The sequence below is a fragment of the Erythrolamprus reginae genome, chromosome 1, assembly GCF_031021105.1.
Source record: "Erythrolamprus reginae isolate rEryReg1 chromosome 1, rEryReg1.hap1, whole genome shotgun sequence".
NCBI lineage: Eukaryota > Metazoa > Chordata > Lepidosauria > Squamata > Dipsadidae > Erythrolamprus > Erythrolamprus reginae.
Genome location: NC_091950.1, coordinates 43,727,940 through 43,748,038, shown reverse-complemented (window position 1 = coordinate 43,748,038; position 20,099 = coordinate 43,727,940). Strand labels below are relative to the sequence as shown.

The following is a 20,099-nucleotide window of genomic DNA, read 5'->3' as shown; positions in this document are numbered from 1 at the left end:
GACAGGTAAGTGGTTGCTGCAGGGTGCTGGAGGGCATACAAAGAACATGTGCAGTGTAAACATGCCAGGGCTTGGGGTGGCTGCTACAGGGTGCACAAGGGGTGGATCTGGGGTGGGTATAGTTGCTGCTGATCGAAGATACCCGAGTGATCTGTGACCTATGCCAGTTTCCCAATTGACTTTGTAGGGAAGATCGCAAATGGAGGTCACAACACTACGGGACACTGCAACTGTCATAAGTGGCAGCTGGTTGCCCAGTGCCCAGCCTGTGATCACATACAGGGGTGAAATCCAGCAGGTTCTGACAGATTCTGGAAAACTGGTAGCGGAAATTTTGAGTAGTTCAGAAAACCGGCAGATAGCACCTTTGGCTGGCCCCAGAGTGGAATGGGAATGGAGATTTTGCAGTATTCTTCCCCTGCTAAACCCACCAAGCCACGCTCACCAAGCCAAGCCAAACCACACCCACCAAGCCACACCCACAGAACCGGTAGTAAAAAAATTTGGATTTCACCACTGATCACATACCAAGGAATGCTTGGACAACTGCAACTTTAAGGACTGATTGTAGCTACCACTCATTCAGTGATTGTTACTACCATTCATTCAGCTCAGCTAAGAGCCAGGATGTCACAGTGGTTAGAGTGTAGCACTGCAAGCTACTTCAGCTAACTGCTAGCTGTAGTTCAGCAATTCAAATCTCACCACCGGCTCAAGGTTGACCCATCCTTCCAAGAGGAGTAAAATGAGGACCAGATTGTTGGGGCAATATGCTGATTCTGTAAACCGCTTAGAGAGGGCTGTAAAATCACTATGAAGCAGTATATAAGTCTAAATGCTAATGCTAAATGCTAGCTCAGTCCTACCTTCCAAAAGAAACCTACATTCCCTACTAGCACTGATGATGTTACCTAATTAGAGTAACAACACATATACAAGAAAAAAGCCAAGCTCAGACAGCACTGAAAAAGTTGTGAAACAGGATTACCTGTACGTATCACTACAGCTTAGGTCTTGATAACTCCATGGATACCTCCATGCAGCTCCTGATATTACTCCAGATCTTCCGAATGCTGCTAACATCTCCAAAGAAGCACACAAATGAAAGACTCTCTTCTGCATACTTCTTCAACACAATGGCCTCCAGATGTGTTTATTTATTTATTTATTCATTTGTCCAATACATAAATACATAGGAAGAAAATAGACACGTGATAATATAAAAGAGGGTGAAAATGAACGTAGAGGAGAGGATATATGAAAGGAAGAGAATATATAAGATAGGTGAAAGAAAGGAAAGACAATTGGACGGGACGAAAGGCACACCAGTGCACTTATGTACGCCCCTTACTGGCCTCTTAGGAACCTGGAGAGGTCAATCCTGGAGAGTCTAAGGGAGAAGTGTTGGGGGTTCGTCTACAGTTTGTGGGTGCTGGTGGCTAAGGATTCCAAGAGCTGTCATTCCAACCTACTTCAAAGGTATACTAAACCAAGCATCAATGATCCGTGTTAAGTCTAAGATTAGACTTAATTAAGATTATTTGATTTTGAAAGCTCGTTTTCTTCACCTAGCTCTTGCCTTCCTTCTCACTTGCAACTTTATATTAACTATTTTGCAAAACTGCCTGCAGAGCTGCTTTGGTTCCCCTCCCCCCCTAGAGTGCTCTTTGTGCTACCACAATACAGCTGAAAGGTGGGTGAATTGTTCCACATTGTCATTGCTCAGTTCATTTTCAGGAATGATTCTTTAGTATGATTTAACACACAGCTTGAACACCTTTTTATCTTTAAATAAGAAAACCAGTGAAAATATTGAAATGCCTGTGTGTGTGTGTGTGTGTGTGTGTGTGTATGTATGTGTGTGTGTTTGTTTGTTTGAATTTGTATGCTGCCCAACTCCCGAAGGACTCCCGGCGGCTCACAACAAATAAAATAAAATACATAATGTAATATTAAAACCCTTAAAAACAATTTAAAACCAACAATTTAAAACAGTTAAAACAATTATAAACCATACATATCATTAATGGTGTACCATCAGATCATCGGCCCCAAGCCTTCCGGAAAAGCCAGGTCTTTACAGCTTTTCAGAAGGCCAGGAGGTTGGAGGTAGTGTGGATCTCAGGAGGCAGCTGGTTCCAAAAAGTCGGGGCAACCACAGAGAAGGCCCTCCCACACGGGCCCGCCAGCCGATACTGTTTAGCTGACGGGACCTGGAGAAGACTGACTGTGGGCCTTATCTGCCGCTGGTAGCTATGTGGTAGAAGTACCACATAGCTTCCAGTCATGTACCGTGACATTTGAAACAATTTGAATGGAGAAACAAATGACTGCCTGTAAAAGATACAAACTCCAAAAGGGCAATTTCCCCATGTGTTCTGTAACTTTTAGATTGCACCTTTTCTAAATGTGTAGTTATGTAATTTTTAAAAACCCAAACATGTAGAAATGTAGCAAGCAGCAAAATGGCTAGATTCAAACCAGAGCAAACATATTCCTTTCAAATAGCTGCACTTTTATGTGCAGTCATAAAAATTAAGAGGTACTTTGGGCATGTATTAAACTTTTATTCATTAATGTTGTGCTGCGTGTTGGTAAATTAGCTTAACTTCATATCTTCCATTGCACTGATTTCCATTACTGTTATCCTTGTCATTCGTATGGTAGTAATTATTACAGATAAATTGTTACTACAAGCAAATACAGTACATCCGTTTTTAAATAGAGTGAGAGTGATCATACTGAGACTGCAAACATCTAGGCAACCAATAAATGGCAGTAAAAAACAAACAAAAAACCTCCAATTTCCGTCACAATTTTGGTAACCCAGATTTGGTAATTCTCCAAATAAAGGGTTTTTTTTAATTTTCTTTGCATCAAAATCATAATAACATCACATATACTTTCTAAACAAATCGAGCATGTATTCTCTTTTAAATACATTAAAATAATAATCTAATTTACATTCAAATTCTAATTTATAATATTCAGTCTGTTTCATACTTTCCTCTTTCCACTCCCTTCTTTCTATCTCAGGTGGCTACTCCACCTCTAATACCTACTTTCTTACTACTTCACTCCCATCTCCCTCTATCTTCTTCTTCCTCCTTTCCTCTCCACCTCCTTCTAATCTCTCTCCTTTCTCTCCTTCAGTGCTACTTTCTCCTACAACTTCTAAATCCTTCCCTGAGTGGATAATTCTACTTCAATTACATATCAGACTAAAAAGCTACTCTAAATTTTAACTTAATCATTGTTTTAACTTGTGTGAAATAAAATTTCACCCAAACATTATAGAATTCTGAGTCCTCCTTTTCTTTAATTTTCATTGTCAAACTATTCATTTCCGCACAGTCCATTATCTTCTTCAGCACTTCTTTCTAGGAAGGTATTCTGTTCAATTCCAATTTTGTGCATACACTATTCTGCCAGCTGTTACTACATGCACAGCTAAATACATTTCTTCTTTATTAAAGTTTTCTAGCAATATACCCAGTAAAAATATTTCTGGCTTTAAATCAATACTTTGTTTTAAAATCTTTTCAATCCATATTTTAATCTGCATCCAATATTTTTGGCTTCCATGCAAGTCCACCACATATGATAAAAAGAGCCAGGTATGTGGTTACATTTCCAACACTTGATCAATTTGTTCTTAAACATTTTTTCTATTCTCTCTGGAGAAATATGCCATCTGTAGAACATCTTATACATATATTTTTTTATTTATTTATTGCATTTGTATGCCGCCCCTCTCCGTAGACTCGGGGCGCTAACAACAATGATAAAAACAGCATGTTACAATCCAATCCAATACTAAAATAACTAAAAAACCCTTATTATAAAAACCAAACATACATACATACAGACAGACATACCATGCGTAAATTGTAAAGGCCTAGGGGGAAAGAATATCTCAGTTCCCCCATGCCTGACGGCAGAGGTGGGTTTTAAGAAGTTTACGAAAGGCGAGGAGGGTGGGGGCAATTCTAATCTCTGGGGGGAGTTGGTTCCAAAGGGCCGGGGCCGCCACAGAGAAGGCTCTTCCCCTGGGTCCCGCCAAACGACATTGTTTAGTTGACGGGACCTGGAGAAGGCCCACTCTGTGGGACCTAACTGGTTGCTGGGATTCGTGCAGCAGAAGGTGGTCCCTGAGATAATCTGGTCCGGTGCCATGAAGGGCTTTATAGGTCATAACCAACATTTTCTTTAAATGCTGTTGCCATTGTCATTTTGTAATTCCTTTCCCATAGTTGTTACCACGTATTCGTATCAATTGTATGTCCTATATGCCACCTCCATTTTATCATTGTCTCTTTAACTTGTTCAAATTCTAATTCAATAGTCAAAAACTAGTTATACAGTTTCTCTATCATCTTTTCATCTGTTCCTGTTAATATTTGATCTGATTCTGTTTTTTTCCAGATTAATTCCTTCTGCTTTATTATCCTTTTCAAATGTTGCTTGTAGCTGCATCCACAAATACCAATTCATTTTTATGCCTTGGTTTTCCAGTTCTGTTGCGGATTTCAAAATGAAATGGGACAGAGGGAATTTTAATAGCCAGGTGGTAGCTGCTTAGATTTCTCCAGTGCATCCTAAAACAATGTTGAACCATTTCTTACAGATTGCAAAACAAGAATAATGGTGGGTGAAGGTTAAATAAACATAATTTACATTTCCCACTTTCTGTGTTTTAAAATCTATATCCCATTTACTCCTATACAGTATTGCAGCTGTAGGCAATTTATTACATTTAACGATCAGCAACATTTTAAAATCCATTAAAATTGAGCAGCTTAAAAACAGCAGAGTACAGGACTGGATAAGGTTTTTAATTTGCTTCTAACCTGTAACAAGGATGGATTCAGCTTCAGGCCCAGATACAAAGAACATGCTACTGTGTCTCTGGGGAGACCCCAAAAAAGATTTCCAAGGGCAAACTGGGAATAAATTAAGCCATGGAATTGGTAATCTCATTGTGCTAGTTAGAGAAATACAACTCGAATAATGTTCCCCTAATGTTGCTGAGCTTCTCCCTTGACTCAAATGATACCATATATTAAATGATACCATATATGTGCACTTTATTCCTGCACATTTCTATTTTTGGTTTGCAAATTGCAGCAGGGGTGGGAGAGTGGGTGGGAGGCGGAATTGGTTACTTCATTTTAATCGAATGAGCTCCATTGAATTAAGGTTGAAAATAAATGACTACTGCACAAACCCTGTCAAGTTTCCAGGTAGCATCCAAACTAAATCAGAATCCAAGTCAAAGTACTCCCCAAAGTTCCAATTTATTGCCAGAGCCATCCTGGTACCTGTTGTGGTTAGCTCTGGTCCAGCTCCTGCCCCAAGGAATGTGGAGGTGGATGTGGGGAAAACATCCACATGTCACAGGTCTGTTTTGCTCACGACAGTCAGCTAGTGAATTATCCGATGACGAAGGAAGTGTGGGTGGGATGGAAGAGGGGGGCTTGGCTGACAGCCCAGGAGGAGTTCAATCTTCCTTATCTTCGCTGGATTCAGATGAGGAATGTATGACAGACCCACACATGTGTAGACCTATGCTTAGGAGAGAACAACTTAGACATATTACAGGAGATAAGAGAGGCCACCTGTGGTTGGGTGGGGCTCCAGTAATTAGAGCTGCTGATAAAATAGCAGCGTGCTGGCTTAGCCATTGTGGAAGATTATCTGATCGTAGTTCCTCAAGACCGTGCCTTGCTGTATTCAAGACTTTGTTTGAATTCCCGGACTCTGGACTATAATTCATTTTGAGTGTTTATCCCCGTGTGGACAACAGTAGCTGTGAGTCAATTCCCAGTTACTGGGTTAGTAATTGGAGTTATTACTAGACTTCGTTCTTGGATTGTCTTTAAAGTGTGCCTTGTTTCTACAAGAAATCCCTTTGAAGTTTAAAAGGGAGTTTTTTCTTCTCTTCTGTTGATAAAGAACATTTACTTGTGTTCTATTGTGTGTGTGTGTCTGCTTGGATTAATTAATCTGTAATTAAGGGTGGGTGGCACACGCCGGCAGAACAGTACCTGCACTGAGAAACCTGAATCTGAGTTTCCCACCCAGTTGAAAGTTCACATCCTTTGCCCCCCCACCCACAAACGTGTCACATTGCCTACTCAGATTGTGCCAGCATGGCAAGCCCTCCTTCCACTTCCGCCCAGGTGGGTGGGCATAAGATGGCCTTGAACCACTTGAAAGAATGCTTTGTGGCTGTATCTGTTTCCTCATGAAAACCACCCCTCTCAAGTTCCATAAAAATCAGGCCTTCTATAGATAGTGTGTGCCAAGCCGTTAATTTATCACCAACCTCTGTACCAGCTTGACACACCACTCCTATCTCTTTATGTTACAACCATGCCCCCTGTTTGTTTTCCATCCTAGTAGCTTATTTATAGTACGTTCACACAAAAGCCAAATTATATAGTTTATGAAATGTGTTCTTTACTGCTAGCTGGGCAAAACTGTGCTTTTTTAATTTATCCTTTCTGTTCTGGTAAGCTTGTATTTTTGCTGAAGCGATTGGAAAAAGCATCGCAAATCAGTGACCATTAATTACTAAAACACCAATAATGTTGCTGTTGCATAGATAAATGAAGACAAATACATCTTGCAGCCATTTGCTGATTGGAAAAAAACTTCAACATGCATAGATTGGTTGTTTTTTTTAAAAATGACTGTTCGTTTCGGGGAATCTTTTAATGTGCTCTGAGCACTGCTGAACATAGCTTAAATTGTCCTCCTCCTGCTAGCTAGTGGCATTCAGCTGCTTTGCTGTTTTAGACTCAGACTCAATGCAATATAAAAAGCTGCTGCTTTGTTCAACTACCTGGCCTCACTTATGTTGTGGTTAGCTCTGGCCCAGCTCCTGCCCCAAGGACTGTGGATGTGGGGGAGACATCCACATGCTGCAGGCCTGTTTTGCCCCTCCGGTGGAATCTGCTGATGAAGGCTCCTCTGACCAAGAAGACATGAGTGACAGGGAGGAGGAGAGTGGCAGACAGCTCAGAAGGAGATCAATTATCTAGCTCCTGCTTGGATTCAGAACAAGAATTAATGATACAGCCACGCATGCAGAGAGCGATGCATAGGCAACAACAACTGAGAGATTATTATCAAAGAAAATGAGGCCACCTGTGGTTGGGTGGGGCTGTGGTAATTAGTGAGGCTGCTATAAATAGCAGTCTGTGGGTTTGGCCATTGTGGAGGATTATCTGATCGTTGTGTTTCATGACTGCTTTACTGACTTTGACCTTTTGTGTGCTGATTTTTCCCCGCTTTGAAACTAAACCAGAGCAAAGTTTGTGTCACTTTGTGAAAGAAGAAGGACTGTGAATTGCCTCACAACTGCAAGCTAAGTATCACAGAACTGATAACGGACTTGTACAAATTACCAGTTTGTTTGGAGACGAGTGCTCTTTGCTATACCAAAAGAGGGCTTGGTTTAAGTGAATTTTCATTATAAAGAACATTGTTTTGAATTTTCAAACGTGTGTGTGTCTGAAATTTGTACCTGTGAATTTTTGTGAGGAGTCTACCAGAGAGCCCGACAGAACAACTTAATTTTTGTGTGAAGCAGTATTGGGATTTTGATCTATGTTTTTATACAGTGCTTCTCTATAACATAACTAAATGGCAGAGTAAGAGATGAAGGAATCTATCGATTACTGGGATTACCGTGCTTGATTGGCCAGCAAACTCGCCTGGCGCATTGGCAAGAGATAGATGAGAGATCTGAGACTGAACAATGAAGAAGAGCTGAAGACCACTATTGAAGCATCCTGGTCTTCCATAACACCTCAGCAGTGTCACAGCCTGATAGCTTCCATGCCATGCCGCATTGAGGCAGTAATTTCTGTAAAAAGGGGCCCAAACCAAGTTCTGAGTACATAGGCATGCTTATACTTTTCAGAGGTCTGATATTGTTCTATGTACAACCATTGTTTTATTGCTCGCATGTAATATTCTAATTTTCTGAGATGGTAGGTTTGGAGTTTTCATGAGCTGTACCCCATAATCATCACAATTATGACAAACCATGTAATGAGTCTCTCTCATATACGACGTTTCACTTTTTAAGTTGCATTACTGAAGTTGCATTACTGAAATAAATGAACTTTTGCACAATATTCTTTTGCACAATATAAAGACGTTTGCCCGGGTCCGCCTGGTGCACCAGTTGCAGCCCTAACTGGACCGGGAGTCAATGCTCATGGTCACTCATGCCCTCATCACCTCGAGGTTCAACTACTGCAATGCTCTCTACATGGGGCTACCCTTGAAGAGTGTTCGGAAACTTCAGCTCGTCCAAAATGCAGCCGCATGAGCAGTCTTGGGCCTTCCAAGAAATGCCCATATCTCACCATCACTCCACAGACTGCATTGGCTACCAATCTGTTTCCGGACACAATTCAAAGTGTTGGTTATGACCTATAAAGCCCTACATGGCATAGGACCAGATTATCTCTGAGACCGCCTTCTGCCGCATGAATCCCAGCAACCGGTGAGGTCCCACAGAATTGGTCTCCTTAGGGTCCCGTCGACCAAACAATGTCAGCTGGCGGGACCTAGGGGAAGAGCCTTCTCTGTGGGGGCCCTGGCCCTCTGGAATCAGCTCCCCCCAGAGATTTGTACTGCCCCCACCCTCCTTGCCTTCCGAAAAAGTTTAAAAACTCATCTTTGCCGCCAGGCCTGGGGTTCCTTAGACCTTCCCCCCTGACTGATGAATGCTTAGTTTGACTGTTGAATGAATGATATTGATAGTTTTTAATTAGAATTTTAATTGTTTTTAAGGTATAATTGGATTGTTATTATTGTTTCCTGTTTTTCTGTACATGCTGTGAGCCGCCCCGAGTCCTCGGAGAGGGGTGGCATATAAATCCAATTAAATAAATAAATAAATTCTAATTTTTCAAGTTTTACTTGTATGTCCAAAGATAGACTTTGGGAGGATTTTCCATTTATTTATAAATGGTGAAATGAACCATGACAAAAATGAGTGTGGATTATCCAAAGTGATTGGAGCTCTTGAAATGTATCCACAAATGTGGGAGATTAACTATCTAAGCTTGCTTGTACATTCACTTGGGAATGTTACTTCACATGTCCTTGTACGTCATTGCAGACTATCTCTGCAGATTTGGAGACTATTAAGCTGTCTCCTTAGAATAAAGGAACCAACCCATATTTCGACACCAAAGTAGTGAAGGGCACTGAGGTATTTTCTTAGTGTAATTCTGCCAACATATAAATAAGCTAAATAAAAAGAACACTTCCCCTCTCAATTCCACTGCCATTATATACAAAAAGGATTACAGACGTATCAAAGCAAGCTACTCTGTTTTGGGCTGCCCGTGCTAATTATGCACAGGGATTGTTTCCAATTGCTGTGGAAAATCCTGAGACCTTTTGATGTGCATAGATGGATTCATCATGTAAACTATTTTTGTTCATCTCTCTCTCTCTCCCTCCTTATTTTTATTTGTCTTTTGCTCCATTTTACCAATTAGCTGATTTTGATCCCTGCTTTGATCTTAATAAACAATATCAAACCATATTTTTGCTAGATGCACTGAGAAGTCCATGTGTTTGTTGCAATCTAGAGACAGGAATTTACAGTGAGTGTGCAGAATGCAAACCAAACTGGAAATTACCCACAGGAATTTTCCAACAGTTTTAATAGGAAACAAAATGCACAACCTTGCATTTATGGTGCATATTCCTATCACACTACAAACAACTTTAGGGTCAGGACAAGAATAGCTGTAGCCTTTTCCAGCTTCATGTGCAGTAGAACTGCCATATTCGTGACATAGTCATCCAATCATTAATAGATGCCAGCAAAGAATTAAGAGTTTCCTGTATTTCTTCGATTTATTACGTTGGTTTCTGTAGCCACCCTCTCAAAACTGGCATGGTCATCTAGTGGCTGCAATATAATACAGTAGTCCTAAAAACTGATGAGTTGTGCCTCATATGGCTATACACAAAACACAAATATTTTTTTGTGGACCTACAGCCAGTTCATTGCTAAGGCTTTTGTAATTTGTGAACCCAGCATTTCTTCTCAAGTATCCCTCTGCTTTTTCAATGGAATAGGGCCCAGGGTGTAGAGTAGGCTATAAGTACAGAGCAGGCTATAAGCCACAGTAAACTTCCCCTGAAAGCCAGTTGTTTGTCTCATATGGCTCATGTGTGGATTTGTGTGTGTGCACATATGCCTTGAAGTCAATATTGACTCTTGGCGAACAGCATGGACTAAACCCAGTAATTACCATGGCAAGATTTTAGAAATGGTTTGCTATTGCCTTTTTCCTAGGGTTGAGAAGGATTGATTGGTCCAATTTCACCATGTTGGCTTTGTACCTAAGGTGATACTAGAGTTCATCTCCCAGTGTCTAGCCCAGTGATGGCGAACTTATGGCACGGGTGCCACAGGTGGCATGTGGAGTCATATCTGCTGGCACATGAGCCATTGCCCTAGCTCAGCTCCAATGTGCATGCAAAACTCGCACAGAGGCTCAGGGGGGAGGGGTGTTTTGGGCTTCCAGAGAGCCTCCAGGGGGATGGAGGAGTGTTGTAATCATAGGTTCTTAGGCACTGAACTTTGGGATAGAATATTGCTGAAGGGTGATGTTTTAGCCTAATGGGTGCTGTATAAACCTTATTCTTCCTCTATGGAAAGGCAGCGAAGTCCAGGCTGAGTAAGCAAGCTGCAGAATCCATGACCACGTGGAAAATAATTAACTTGATATACAGCATGAAGATAACGTATAACTAACTTCCATATAAGGAAATATATGCCTTACTCTCATTCCTTTGCTAATCACCAGTAAACACACAATCCAGGAAAAGGCAATGAATGGAGCTTCCATTAATTATCTATAGGGAAGTCACGAGGAGGTTGCCTTATACAGCGCATGAGTGAATGGTAGTTGGAGGATGGCTTAATGTATGTGGCGTTCGCGGATTGGTTATTCTGTACCACATGTCAGGAAAAGTGAAATACAATAAAAGGAGCGATCTCAATACAATCGAGGTCGTCTCATTGAGAAAATTTTCTCCGTTGCTTCATTTTGATGTGGCAATTATGGCACCCTGTGCCTTCCTAGAGGTCGGCCCACTGGGGAAGGGCAGTTTCCCTTCAGAGGAGGGAGTTTTTACCTTCCCTGGGCTCCAGGGAAGCCTTTGGAGCCTGGAAAAGGCAAAACATGAGACTACTGGGCCCACCAGAAGTTGTGAAACAGGCAATTTCTGGCCTCCAGAGGGCCTCCAGGGGTCAGGGAAAGCTGTTCTCTCCCTCCCCAGGTATTGAATTATGGGCGTGGCCACTCACACATGCGCGATAGTGTACACCTACACTCTTTTGGCACCCGAGGAAAAAAAGGGTTCACCATCACTGGTCTAGCCTGATGCCATAACTGTACACCAAACTGTCTGTCTCATCCATCTTCAGACACTCCTAATTCCTCAGAGATCTCAATAGAGACTTTACCTTCCCTTCCTGATGATACTTCATTCAATGTGTTTGGGTCCTTGGGTCATTGATTCAACATGTGACATGTACAGAAATCAAGTTTCATGTATAGCCCACTCAGTAAGATCTAGATACTTTTTATTTTTAAGATTTGTATTTAAAAAACAACAACTGCAAACAGGTACTTTTACAAAGTATGTTGATGTGGGAATGATGGGAATGCTATGAGTTATCTGTCATGGGATGTCACCAAGTTCCTTTCTTGAAAATCTTCCAGTATCTGTTAAAGAATTAATTGGGCACTCGAAAAAGCTTTCATTGGTTGATTAAATGCAGTCAAGCCAGTGTCAACGCTTAATATCCATATAGATAGAATTCCTTGGATGATGTGGAGAATTTGGAGGATCAACATCTAATGGCCTTCCCTACTACCGTAATTTTGCTTAGAAAGCTGGAGTTTTGTTTCTGCTTTTTCTTTATTGTTGACAACTTTCACAGTTCTCTGTTCTTTCATTCATTGCATTTTATAAACAGGGCCTGATATTTCTTAATTTATATTCATGGAATTTGGCTGCACTGAATTTTCTTTGCATGATAAAGTGGGAATTAAGTTTCTGAATGCCTATTTAATTCAGTGTACTCCAAATATCTCCCAATGCACACCAGAGGATACAAAACCCTTTTGTAATCTGGAATGGATTTTTGCTAAAACAGTTTTCCTTATAAATTCTCAGCTTAGTTTAGAAAGGCTGATGAGGTGCCTCAGTTGTAAACTGAAGAAAAATGCAAACCCACTAGAATCTCTTCTTTCTCTTCTACCCTTTTATTCACTTAAATTCTTTGCTCTTCATTCTTTTCCATTCAGAGAAATGTTTCAGACTTCATGCAACGTTACCAATCTCTACCATTCAAAAAGGCATGTACAGTATGTCTGTAAAGGCTGTCATGCAAGTCTGAAAAAAATGTATCTACGGTACTTAAAGAATTGTATTACAGTGTTCCCTCACTTTTCGTGGGGGATGCGTTCCGAGACCGCCCACGAAAGTTGAATTTCCACGAAGTAAAGATGTGGAAGTAAATACACTATTTTTGGCTATGAACAGTATCCCAAGCCTTCCCTTAACACTTTAAACCCCTAAATTGCGATTTCCCATTCCCTTAGCAACCATTTAGATTATTACTCACCATGTTTATTTATTAAAGTTTATTTTTTAAAAATTATTAAAGGTGGATGAATGTTTGGCGATGACATATGACATCATCAGGCAGGAAAAACCGTGGTATAGGGAAAAAAACCACGAAGTATTTTTTAATTAATATTTTTGAAAAACCGTGGTATAGGCTTTTCGCGAAGTTCGAACCCGCGAAAATCGAGGGAACACTGTATTCATTCCATTAACTAAAGGATCAGTTTCCTTCTTCAAGCTGTTGAAGAAGATTGAATAAAGGGACTCCTAATGGATCACAGAGATGTGGTGTTTTTATAAGATCCTGAAGACTTTCAAATTATTTCAAAATGTGTACAACCTTAGTGGGGAAAGCATTCCTTCGCTGGAGCTCTGAACAAATCACTCACCTTCTTCCATCACTCTGTCCATCTTCCATCCTTACATGAAACTAGGGCAAGAACTATTTTAAGGCTTTTGTAGTCCTGAGTTTCTCCAACAGTGGTAGATGGGAAGAGACTCACTGACCCCATTTGGGAAATATCTCATGATTGAGACAGAGAGTAAAGGAGGACAGAGTAGCCAGCTCTCTAGTTGACTGTCCTGAAGCAAAGGGAATTGAACAACTCAGCTGAATGTTCCCTAGGGTCTGGAATTAGAGCAGCCTCTGAAAGATTTAGCATAGCGTGTTCTCTCCCCCACCTCTCTCCTGTCTTATTTAGATTGGATTTAGGGGAAGTAGTTCACACTGCAATACCTACCCACTGTTTCAGCCCCAATTAGCTCTTATTATTTGAATTAAAAGTATTTCAGAATTTGTGCACAATGGAAAACACTTTTAATAGCAAGGATTAAATCCATCATTGTTTTAAAATTATATTAATAAAATCATTGTGGACAGTAGTGTCCTTTATGCAGTGATGGGCTACCAAAATTTTTACTACCACACTGTGGGTGTGGCTTATGCATTTTGTTTCAACATCTTTCAGTGCAAATTCGGTTCTCTGGGGTGGAGCCCCAAATTTTGCTACCGGAACTGCGTTCCTGACCGTTCTCGTAGGAGCCCATCACTGCCTTTATGTCTTAAAACTTACCATAACAAATGTCTCTGAATACAGTTTGTAAATTTCTCTGAAGAAATGTTTGCTTCTTTGATAAACGGATTGGTAGGACTTCAGAAACATCAAAGTCATCTTCAGTAGAAACGGGTAGCTTTTATATGGAAATATATGCTTTGCTCAATCTCATTTCTGTTTTGGATGGTGCCACCAATTCCTTTTCTTTTCCTCAGTTCTTTTTGGGGAACCTTTAACAGTTTGATTTAGAGTCATTTGTTTAATAAGTTGAATTTCTCTTACCCTGATTTTTCCAACCTACTGACCTCCAGATGTGGAACACCAATTCCCATCATTTCAGTTAAAAATTAAGAAAGGCCAAACTTATCTGAAAGGCAGTGCATAAAAAAAACCCTGCTCAATCATTGACAATAATACTTGAATAACTTGGTATTTGCAAATGAAATAAATAAATTGAGAAGAAAGGAAAGGGAGAGAACAGGCATCTTTCCTAGATCTACTATAGAGAGTAAACCAGTAAGACATGATGTCACCATGCAGCAAAGGACCCTCCCACCTTGTTTTTACAATACAATATACATCCATTATACCAACATGCAAAATTAAGTTAATCACAGATATTGCAAATATCTCAGGAATTAAGACCCTCCCTAATCTCTCATGCTAAGTTTAAATACTTCAGGACATCTGGAACATTTCCTTGCAGCCTTAATACTGAACTGGCCATGAAGGATGGATCAAGCAATGGGCAAAGAAAATCCAAATGGTACTTTCGTTCCTAGGACAAGCCAATTTGTTCAAATGCTTCCATTTGCTTCCCCTTGCCTGATACAGCAGCAGGCCTGCCTGTAATTTACAAAGAGGTTCCCGCGATCATAAAACACTGTTTTGTTTGTTTTGCTCCAAAGCCATTTCATTGACCAGCTGCTCAACAGATGACTGGATGGCTGTCTTCACAAGCGATGCAGCTGTTTCAATCAACATCATTTCATATTGCTCTGAAGTCCAGTGTTCCTGGCTGTTGGTGCCAAAGGAAGATGCGACCTGCTGGGAGGATGATGCTTGGTCTTCCTTCACGTGGTTGCACCCTGCCGTAGAAGCTTTGTTTTTGCCAGTTTTTTTCTTCCCTTTTTGCTTGATGGCTTGAGGAAAAGCAAACATTTCACAGGCAGGGGCTGATTCTTCTTCCTCATCCTGATCATCTTCAGCTTCAGTGATCATGATTACAATGCCAGCCCCAGGAAGGGTAAACTGGTTTTCTTCACTTTTCTCTCCCTCATCAAAACAAACCAGTATGTCTGAAGCCTCGTCTTCCATTACAGATGGGCTGCAATGCAACATCACTTCAATGGAATGACCTTCCTTAGCAGCAGCATCCTCGCTTTTGGCCACAACGTCAACACAGCCTGCCCCAAATGGCTGTGACTTGGTCTCTTTGGTTCCCTCTCTTCCTATAAGTTGTTCGCTTTCAGGCAGCTCCTGAGGAATGGGAGGACTGATGTCAACGTTAAAACTGAACTTCTGATTTTCCAATTCTTCAAAGTTTCCATAGAGGGTCCCATGATGTAACTGAAATATCTGCTTCTCTTCTTCAGTTACAAGAGCAGTTTCAGAATGGATTATTTCTGACGGAACTCCATTGTCAATATAACAATTGGGATCAGGAAACGTGTTCTCTCTATTGGCATTTTCCATATTTGTCATGGCTCCACTGTTGCTTTCTCCTTCCTGAAGACCTCTGCTGGGAGATTGCTTTGTATCAAGTGGAACTTCCATAGCCACAATCTCTGGCTCTTTGTTACTTTTATTATTCAGGATGCTTGCGGTATCATTTCCTTTTTTCTCGCAATCATGCTGTTCTATCATTTCAGAGTGGCTGGTCCTTTTTTTATTTCGGGAGAGTCTTAGGCAGGGAATTTTAGAACCAGAACCGGCATGCTGCTTAGAAAATCGTGTCCTGCCAGAATCTCCTATGTCCACATCTAGATGTACATGAGAACAAGCCTGTGTTTGTTTCTTCAGAGAGGATTTGGATCTTCTCCTTAATGTTACTAGTCGTTTGAAAGCCACCCAGGCACCTCCTGAAGTCCAAAATGGATTTGAAACCTCCGTTTCATTGTGCCCCATGTCAGAAGGCTGGTTAGCAGGCCTTAAGCCAAGTGAATTGGGTTCATGGTTCTCATCCTTGTCTTCTTCCTTCTCGCAAGACTTTTTCCTTTTCTTAAAACAAAAGATAGAAGAGATAGAAGCTTTTTTGGCTGGACCGTCAGGGACAATAATTGGATCAGTTGTATTTGACGATTCCAATTGTTGCTCAGTGTCCATCTGAATTCCTTTTGTGGAATGTTCCATATTTTGGGCTTCCATTCTAACTTCAGAAAAATAGGTTCCTTTGTTAATGTTTCATTGGAAAGACACAATTGAGGCTGATCTACAATAAAAGAATATCACTTGTAGACCAATTGAACAGTTAAGGTTTCTTTTTGGCAATTGTATTTTGGAGATGTATTTTGGAAACCATTTATTTGGAAGCACAATTCCCAATAGATATTAGAGAAATAAAATGACTACGAATCCTGTTCAGATGTATGTCAATAAGTTATTAATAAAGTCAATTTATTATAATTAAAAATTGACTTCAAGGTGTTAGCTAAAAAAAACAAAGGGTTTTTTTTTAACAGTTAACTCGTAACAGTACTCTTCTCTTTACTCTTCCTGAAGGAATTGCACGTGTATTTAATAGTCTTTTGATGTGGTGATGATAGCCCTTCAGGAGTTCAAAATTTTAAATGTTTTAAATAGGTTGAAAATCAACACGCAAAGTGCCTCTTATTCCATTAGTGAGGGACACAAGAGACAACAGCCATTTGCAAATCTACATATGGCTTCCCAGTCAAAGATTTAGTTTGGAAACACATTCAAAGCACAGCAGTGGAAAAAGCTTTTTTGCTGATCAATTACTGGATGAAATTTCCCCAGGATCTTGCACATATGTTTTTGTTTTTTTTACTGCCTTTCAATCCATTTTCCAGCTAGTGCTTCTTTGGTTGTAAATGTGACCATTTTCTTCCACAGTGGGATGGCATTGCAGGCATCTGCAGAAGGGGAGGGAAAGGAAAAGGGGGGAAAATGAATAGCAGCATGCTAAATTCACCCACACAAACAAATCCACCAAAAAAATTAAGCTATTTTGCTAAGGAAGTGTTTACAATCTTGCCTAAATGGCTTCTCACTCTGCATGATATCCACAAAGTAGGCGCCTCTATATAGGAATGTAAGTAAGTGGAATACAGAAAGATCCTGAATTTGAATTACCTTCAAATTGATAAAGTAAAGCTTCCAGATGTGCAAACAAGAAGAGAAAACGGTTGTCGCACCGTCACCAGCTTATGAACTTTAAAAGGGGTAAATAATGTGTCTTAGAATTTATATGTTGCTGAAATTGCCTCCAGATTCATTCAGGCAGATCTAAGCAATACGAACAATGATAAGGGATAATGAGGCTAGCCGTCCAACAAAACTGTTTTATTGATTTCTTTGTACAAGTAGTCTTTAACTTACGACCACTGTGGAGCCCAAAATTTATGTTGCTAAGTGAGAAATTTGAAAGTGATTTTAGTCCTGTTTTATGACTTTTCTAGATTCATTTGTAAAGTGAATCACTGCCGTTGTTAAATTAGCAATACAGTGGTACCTCTACCTACAAGCGCCTCTACTTACGAACTTTTCTAGATAAGAATTGGGTGTCCAAGATTTTTGTGCCTCTTCTCAAGAACCATTTTCCACTTACAAACCCGAGCCTCCGAAACTGTAACCAGAAAAGGCAGGGAGAAGCCTCTGTAGGGCCTCTCTAGGAATCTCCTGGGAGGAAACAGGGCTGGAAAAGGCAGGGAGAAGCCTCCATGGGGCCTCTCTAGGAATCTCCTGGGAGGAAACAGGGCCTCCACTCTCCCTGTGGTTTCTCCAATCACATGCATTTTTTGCTTTTACATTGATTCCTATGGGAAAAAGTGCTTCTTCTTACAAACTTTTCTACTTAAGAACCTGGTCACGGAATGAATTAAGTTCCTAAGTAGAGCTACCACTGTATTGCTGTTAAGGGAATCTAACTTTCCCATTGACTTTGCTTGTCAGAAGGTCACAAAAGCGGATCACATGACCCAGGGACATTCAAAGCATCCTAAATATGAGCCAGTTGTCAAGCATCTGATTGTAAATCATCTGACGATGGAAATGCTGCAATGGTTATAAGTGTGAAAAATGGTCTTAAGTCACTTTTCCAGTCCCATAATAACTTTGAACAGTCATGAATTGAATTTCATGTTAAGCCCAGGACAACCTGTATGGTAATGTATTATTAAATGTATATATGAGGGTTATCCAGAAAGTAAGGTTACAAGCATAAAACGTATCAGGAAAGACTTAATGAACTCAATCTGTATAGTCTGGAGGACAGAAGGAAAAGGGGGGACATGTTCGAAACATTTAAATATGTCAAAGGGTTAAATAAGATTCAGGAGGGAAGTGTTTTTAACAAGTGAACACAAGAACAAGGGGACACAATCTGAAGTTAGTTGGGGGAAAGATCAAAAGCAACATGAGAAAATATTATTTTACTGAAAGAGTAGTAGATCCTTGGAATAAACTTCCAGCAGACGTGGTTGGCAAATCCACAGTAACTGAATTTAAAAATGCCTGGGATAAACATATATCCATCCTAAGATAAAAATACAGGAAATAGTATAATGGCAGACTAGATGGACTATGAGGTCTTTTTCTGTCGTCAGACTTCTATGTTTCTAAGGCACGTAGCTCTCCGGGGGAATGTTCGCGTGGGAAGTTGGTATTACTATCGTGTAGCAGGAAGCCAGCGGAAGAGAACAAGCAGTGCCAGTGGTCAGTAGATCATTGACTGGTGTTGTGGTGAAGGTTAGAGATGAGTGTCCTCATTCCATTTCCCTCCAAGGGTGAAGTGTGTGCTGTAATATGCTACCTGAATGCTACGGAGAGGGGTGGCATACAAATCCAATTAATAATAATAATAATAATAATAATAATAATAATAATAATAATAATAATAATAATAATAATGGCATGAATTCTGTTGCGATGGGTGCTGAAGATTTTTCTCACCAATTTTTGCATTTTTCGGCTGAAGGAAAATGGGTATGGTGCCACTGCATTGATTGACGTTTGCTCTCTGGAGCATGGCGATAAGCCCACGTTTCATCTCCTGTCACTATACAGTTGAGAAAAGCCTCGCCTTCAGTCTTGAAATGGTCAAGAAATTCTTGGGCGGCATCGACTCTTGATTTTGTGTGCTTCAGTTAGTTGTGTGCTTCAGTTAGTATCTACAACACTCCGTGGCCTGCATTGGCTGCCGATCAGTTTCCGGTCACAATTCAAAATGTTGGTCATGACCTTTAAAGCCCTACATGGCATTGGACCAGAGTACCTCCGGAACCGCCTGCTACTGCACGAATCCCAGCGGCCGATAAGGTCCCACAAAGTTGGCCTTCTCCGGGTCCCGTCAACTAAACAATGTCGTCTGGCGGGCCCCAGGGGAAGAACCTTCTCTGTGGCGGCCCCGGCCCTCTGGAATCAACTCCCCCCAGAGATTAGCACTGCTCCCATCCTCCTTGTCTTCCGTAAACTACTTAAGACCCACCTATACCGCCAGGCATGGGGGATTTGAGACACCTTTCCCCCAGGCTTATTATAATTTATGTTTGGTATGTATGTGCTGTTTGGTTTTTAATTATGATAGGGTTTTTAGTTTTTTTTAATATTAGATTTGTGCCAGTATAATATTGTTTTTATCGTTGTTGTGAGCCGCCCCAGTCTTCGGAGAGGGGCGGCATACAAATCTAATAAATTATTATTATTAATTATTATCTTGGGCACCCATTGCAGCAGCATTCATGCCCTTAGCATTCAGGTAGTGTATTACAGTGTGCACTTCATGCATGCAGGGGGAAGGAAGGAGTGTGGTCACATGCACACATGCTAGCACACACACACACCCTTTTGGCACATGAACCAAATAAGGTTTGCCAGTCTTCGGAGAGGGGCGGCATACAAATCTAATAAATTGAATTGAATTGAATCACTGCTGTAGCAGATACAAAAGAGCATAGAAGGCTCTAATTTCTAAGAATATTCATTATATACCAAATTGTATTTAAACTGCCTTTCTGGTTTATTACGGGACTAACCAAGGTATGGCAAGCCAACAGTTTCATAGGGTACTTCCCTAAAATCTCTTTATACCAAAACATTTTGACCCAATCTTCAATATAGAGGGTGCTACACTTTAGAAAAGACAATACTAATTCTAGAAGGGAAGCTTATTTATAGGCTCGG

General features: G+C 40.6%; 1 protein-coding gene across 1 annotated transcript; it reads right to left on the bottom strand.

Annotated features, from left to right (window-relative positions):
• Positions 1-13,487: 13,487 nt before the first annotated feature.
• Positions 13,488-16,801, bottom strand: AKAP5 (A-kinase anchoring protein 5). The gene has a single exon (XM_070751125.1). It carries the CDS (start codon positions 16,101-16,103, stop codon positions 14,610-14,612), a length of 1,494 nt encoding a protein of 497 aa, XP_070607226.1. The 5' UTR covers positions 16,104-16,801; the 3' UTR covers positions 13,488-14,609.
• Between the last annotated feature and the right edge of the window lie 3,298 nt (positions 16,802-20,099).

Excerpts from the sequence above, each read along its gene's own strand:
- AKAP5 (XM_070751125.1), bottom strand. The coding sequence starts at position 16,103 with ATGGAAGCCCAAAATATGGAACATTCCACAAAAGGAATTCAGATGGAC.